Raw genomic sequence first — 6,285 nt, 5'->3', positions numbered from 1 at the left:
TGGCTTGTGCACATTCTACCACTTGTTTGTTCAATTGTGTCCTCTAGCATTCCCTTGGTTTGGAGAAATTAAATTTTTTTTTTTTTTTTTTTTAATATGTAAAACAATTGAAAGAATCTTGACTGTTTTTAAGAGAGTTAAATCTTAACCTTACAACTAGGCATCTTCGGCCTTCGCCTAGGCTGCACAGGGAAGACCTGGTATTATTCTAGTTCGAAGCTCTAATAGTCCTGTCAATTAATATTCACTGGGAAAAGCTTCAAGTGTATATACTATAGGAATGTTGGTGATGCATGTGGAAAAACCAAATGAAAAAAAATAAATGATCTTAAGTAATTTTCCCACTTTAGATCTACATTCAGGGGATATCAAAGTGAACAACCCTATATCTATGATCTTAAATAATATTGAAATAAATAATTTAATTATTTTTACACGTGCATTATAAAAATGTTTATAAATGATCCTATAAGTGCGATTCTTGATACTATCTTGAAGTATTACACTAATTTAGGAGGCACATATGATAAATTTGGACTAATTTGTAACCCACAAGATTTTGACTAGCTTGAACTATGATAGCCCAAAAGATTATGCATCAAATAATAAAAAAAAAAGGTTAGATTATCTTTAGACTTTAGATACTTAAATTATTTTTGAGCTAAGAAACTTTGAAGCCTAAGCTTCTCTCACATAATTAGTAAAAAAAATAATTTGTATGTTAAAAACAAATGAGAAAGGGGTATGAATAACCTAAAAAATTCAAATATTACCATCAAAATTTCTATATTTTCCTATGCTTCTATTTGAATAAAGTATGACATTTTGTGGATCAAATAAATTAAAAATATTTATTTTCATGTTTATGTTTATTTTTATGATGTTTTAGTTTAATTGTTAGATTCAAAAATAATAATTCTCAATTAATATATTCATGGCCCTTTTAGATTTTTTTAAATTATGTATAAAAAATAAACAAGTAAGTTGGAAATTATCAAGCTATTTATAAAAATAAAAATAAAAATATATTAAGCACCCATAGCAAATGTGGAAATTTTTTTTAAGGCCTGATATTTGGTGTCTGAAAGTTTTAAACTATTTTTCAAGCTTGAAGATTATCTAGCTATATCCTAGTGTGCCTCTTTCTTAAAAGTAATTTTTTATTATTATTTTATAATCATGATTTAAATTTAGCTAAATGAGTAGAAAAGTGTGTTCTTTTCGATATCTTAAACACCATAATTTCAGTTATGATATAAATTTTATGAATTTTTAATTTAATGTCATAATAATTTAAGCAATTATAGGTTTTGTTAAATTCTTTTATTTGTTAGTATAAAATTAATGTTAGATTGTTAATTTTTTTATTAAAAAATGAATTACAATTTTTTTAGAAAGTTTCAACATATGATTTCCGCTCTTAATGATTGCTTTTTATCATTAAATCATGACACTAATTGGTTTTCGGTGTAGGCGGCGATTTAACATCAGATCTCTTATTTAACCATCAGAGACTTTACCAGTTGAGTTAACTAGAACCCATAAATTACAGTTTTTTTTTATTTTATTTTTATACACATGAATTACAATATTAAAAGTGCTGAAATTAATTATTATTTTTAAAACAATTATGGATAATATATTTTAATATGTCCAAGAAACATTGGCCGTTAGACTTTGCATTCACTAAAGAAAACTTTTTGCCTTGCTAGTAATATTAATTAGAAAATTGCGAAACTTTAGGTAATTTTGATTGTCCCCCCAAAAGTATTAAAATTTTGATTGGTGCCCCTAGCGTTACAGAACGTTTTGAAAAAACCCCTTGCATCCATATCTATTGATAAGTTGTCTGTTAAATTCTGGTTCATTGCAAATAATGTATTTTTAATGTATTCAAAACTACATCGTTTTTTCCATGTCAATTAAAATGTATATTTAACAATTTTTTTTTTCTTTTTATAATCTATTTTTCTTTGGTCGCCAAACTTATTGGCAGCATCATTATAAAAAGCTTACCAAGCTTTCTTTCATTCTTCGCAAGGTTTCGCTGCAAAGCACAAAGACAGAAAGACATACAGAGAGAGACAGAGACTCAAAGACTCCATCCATTAATGGCTACCAAAGTTTATATTGTGTAAGAACCTCTCTCTAGCTATCTCTCTATCTCTATCTTCCACTCTCAAACGCACACGCGCTGATCCTCTTGTCTTGTATATGTATTATATACGTACGTTATTCTCTGCTTTTGTTGTTCAGTTTCTTGTTTTGGGTTATGTTTTTGTTAGTGCATGAAAGATAAGCCAATCATTTTTTGAGTCCTTCTCTACGGTTTATTTCTGGGTTTTCTTGCTACTTACGTTTATATGATCTTTTATTTGAGAAAACGTTAAGCTAGTCCATCTTCTCATGCATTTATGCTATGTATATATCTCTTTTAGTTGGTCTTTCTAAGCTTTCGGAGCGTCGACGAGAGCTATAATTTTCATTATATGAATTCCATAAGAGAAGTACTAATTCTTGGCAAATGATAAGTTTGATTCTCAAAAAAACAAACAAATTCGACTCTTTATTAGAAATATGTCATGCATTACGATTTAAAAAGAAAATTTTAATTTTTTGCTATTGTCAAATCTTGTATCCTGTCCAAATTTTGTAATTTTGCCCCTCCCTAATCCTAAATGTCTACTTTGTTTCTTGAGAAAGAGCTTTCATATTGATAATTATTTAACCTTTTGCAATTGGGGAATTCATGGATTTTATCTTTAATTAGAAACAGAGAAGCCAAATTAAATAATCACAATTCACAGCTTTTTGTACAATGAATACAAATCCTCTACGATGCCAAACCCAATTCTGTTAATTACATCAAGAGGCTAAGATTTTGATCATTAATTGTAACCAAGACGTACGTGCAGTGCTGTTCTTTAGTTTTAATTTATCATATCCAATTAAAGAGAAAAGAAATAGAAAGATAGAATGTAATTTACAAGAAATCAACCATAAAGACCTTGTCAATATATATATATTATAAAATAGAATAAAACAATACCAAACGTAACAGATTTTAATTATAGTACCCTATTTCTGCTCACTTAAGCCTAAAATATGTTGTATGTTTATTTGATCTTATTTTTTATTTATATTCTCTCTTCGTTTCTTTTTTGATGGGTGTAATGGGGAGCATAATAGTATTAATTACATAATAGTACTTTTTTAAAAGGAAAAAAAAAAAAAAAAAAAAAAAAACTTACTGGTACAAAAGAGTCTGGGCCGGATAAGTCACAAAAAGAGGGCTGATGCTCATCTCGTGCTTCCCCAATCTTGGCATACTTTACGGATGCCAGCTATGAGTTGAGTTCATGCTCTTTAATGTCACAAGTTTTATAAATGTTGCTTTTTGTATTCACATGGTTATTAATAAAAGTAGGATTCCTGTTCAAGAAAGCTTGAAAAGTGCAAAAACTAAAGACATTATGTTATGAACCATCCACAGATGAAGAAAAAGTGATTGTGAAACCTGAACTACCTTTTGAAATAAAGTCTAGAAATGAAGGACCATGCCTTTTTCTAGAGCTTGTGGTCCCATGTTTCAAGTGTACTCATCATTATTGAGACTAGTTCTTGCCACATATCAAATATATTAGGAATGGCTTTTTATTTCATGCCCGATTATGCTTCAAGATTAATTCATCATTATTGAAAAACTAGGTAAATTTAAATTACGTTTTCTTGGTAGACGACCCCAAAATTTTGAGACTAGGACTTGGTTGTTGTTTGTACACCACGACTAAGGAAATAGCTGTACTAATTGACTGCCTACAGTTGATTTTCAAGTGTTCTGCACTTGCATTAATCTGATTGCTTTAATTGAAACTTTAATAATGAATGGTGCAGTTACTATTCTACCTATGGACATGTTGAGAAGCTGGCTGAAAAGATAAAGAAAGGAGCTGAATCCGTGGAAGGAGTGGAAGCAAATCTGTGGCAGGTGTGTGATTGTCTTTGAAGTCATTACCTTTTTTGAACTCTTAGGTTCAGATGTGTAATTCAGCAGTATTTCTTAGCTTGGACATTGATACTACAGGTCATAGAATTGTTGCAGTTTATATATTCTTGACTTGTCTAGTGCCTAGAAATTTAAACATTTTGTAGATGGGATAGCTATTGACTGGTAATTAATATGGCAAGGGCATCTGCAATTATATATTTGCTTCTCTATATATATGTCCCAATTCTTTAGCATGAATTCTATATAAGGCAACTAAATAAACTGAATTGGACTGTCACATTCAACAATGATTTGTGCACTGTATCTTGCCTACCAGGAAACCATTGGGTAGGGGGAAAAAAAATAGATTATGGATTTGGTATTGTCTTCTGCAAAAATCAAAATATGGTAACTTGATGAAATATATCCGGCTCCTTTCCAGGTACCCGAGACATTGTCTGATGAAGTTCTTGGGAAGTTGGGCGCACCACCAAAGAGTGATGTACCTATCATTACTTCTAGCGAGCTAGCTGAGGCTGATGGTGTACTTTTTGGTTTCCCAACTAGATTTGGAATGATGGCTGCACAATTCAAAGCGTTTCTAGATTCAACTGGAACGCTATGGAGAACTCAACAGCTTGCAGGCAAGCCTGCAGGACTTTTCTATAGCACTGGATCCCAGGGAGGCGGACAAGAGACTACACCGTGAGTTTTAGTTTTACATCTATTTTTTAGTATTGTAACTATTGTTAAGGAGACAACATTATTCATAATTGTTAATATAACCTATTGTAATTGGTGTAACATTACTTTCAAGTTTCAACCAGATCCATCAATGACAATACTTCTATCATGCACCAATCACAACGAACTATGTCAGCAGTTGTAAAAAATTTTGTGAAAATTACAATGTCAATAGACTTAATACATGCTCTTATTATTATTATTATTTTGTCACCACCTCTTGAATAAGAAGTTAACATAGTATTGAAACTTTACACTCTTGTTTTGGTTGGAAAACTATGCAGCTTGACAGCCATTACTCAGCTTGTTCACCATGGAATGATCTTTGTGCCCATCGGGTACACATTTGGAGCTGGCATGTTCGAGATGGAGAAGGTGAGAGGTGGCACTCCTTATGGTGCAGGAACTTATGCTGGGGACGGATCAAGACAGCCTTCTGAGCTAGAGTTGGACATAGCTTTCCACCAGGGAAAGTATTTTGCTGGCATTTCAAAGAAACTCAAGGGAACAGCTTGATTTTATCCTTCACCATATATACAAGATTTCCCATCTTAGAAATTGTTTCCACTTGCCTTGTTGTAATAAAACTATAATTACGTGCTTTTCTGATTATTTTGTAATCACATATATATCTTTCACTCTCCAAGACAGTCGCTCTCATGAATTATCATAGTATGTGCCACACTTTTATTTTATTTTTATATATTAATATTAATTGATTATTCTATACTTTAAATTTTATTTTTAAGTTAAATTATAATTTTTAATTATGAATTGTGTTTTATTTATTTATAAATATTTTCTCATTATAAATGTTTACTAGGAAATATTTATCTGGATATGAAAGACTTCAAAAAAAGAGAAAAAATGAAAAAAAAAAAAAAAAAAAAACTAAATGATCAATAGATCTTAAATAAAAAATTTAATAGATATTATTTAATTAATATTTAAATATAAAAAAAGCTCCACTTAAAATTTTCACCTAATTAAGGCTCCCAAATTTGTTGAGAGCCGATTTAAAAGAACTTACTAAACACATAAAATTCACTTTTGTGTAGTTTGCAAGATACCGTAGTAGGCAGCTTTATTCTCAATTGTTTTTTCGGAATCCACAATTTTTTAAAAATTAATTTCTTTTTTAAAACCTCACTTTTTTCAAGATTAAACCCATTTTCAAAAAAAAAAAAAAAAAAAAAAAAAAAAAAAACAAAAATGGTATCAATAAGGCACTGGGATTCGTTATTTAATTGATAAATACAAGTTACACATTGGAGCCTAATATTCCAACTTCATCAAAACTAAGTTTCAAAATAATGGTGCTAAGCAATGCAATATAATATATATATATTTTTTTTTTGGATAGATGCGGACAAATAACAATTGGTATTTATTGTGTAACATAGAATTGTTAAAAAATATGACGAAAAATATATGCTTTGTTTAGGTTGTGATGAATATCACCCAAAATCTCCTAATGGTACTTCTTTCTAATTTATTAATTGAATATTTTCAATATAATTTACTAAAGTTATTTATTGGTTGATGCAATTATT

The 6,285-nt window shown here is 29.8% G+C and overlaps 1 protein-coding gene across 1 annotated transcript; it reads left to right on the top strand.

Annotated features, from left to right (window-relative positions):
* Positions 1-2,003: 2,003 nt before the first annotated feature.
* LOC115988351 (probable NAD(P)H dehydrogenase (quinone) FQR1-like 1) lies at positions 2,004-5,427 on the top strand. Its single transcript, XM_031111882.1, has 4 exons — positions 2,004-2,134; positions 3,895-3,988; positions 4,431-4,693; positions 5,017-5,427. The coding sequence occupies exons 1-4, from the start codon at positions 2,112-2,114 to the stop codon at positions 5,246-5,248; spliced, it is 612 nt and encodes a 203-aa protein (XP_030967742.1). The 5' UTR covers positions 2,004-2,111; the 3' UTR covers positions 5,249-5,427.
* The last annotated feature ends 858 nt before the right edge of the window (positions 5,428-6,285 follow it).

The sequence above is a fragment of the Quercus lobata genome, chromosome 5 (genome assembly GCF_001633185.2).
Source record: "Quercus lobata isolate SW786 chromosome 5, ValleyOak3.0 Primary Assembly, whole genome shotgun sequence".
Taxonomy (NCBI): Eukaryota; Viridiplantae; Streptophyta; class Magnoliopsida; order Fagales; family Fagaceae; genus Quercus; species Quercus lobata.
The sequence above is the reverse complement of the archived record's forward strand: the minus strand, read 5'-3'. Positions and strand labels throughout refer to the sequence as shown.

Coding starts and splice junctions, on each gene's coding strand:
- LOC115988351 (XM_031111882.1), top strand. CDS start 2,112: ATGGCTACCAAAGTTTATATTGT. Junction 2,135..3,894: donor GCTACCAAAGTTTATATTGT/GTAAGAACCTCT, acceptor TGAATGGTGCAG/TTACTATTCTACCTATGGAC. Junction 4,694..5,016: donor GGCGGACAAGAGACTACACC/GTGAGTTTTAGT, acceptor AAAACTATGCAG/CTTGACAGCCATTACTCAGC.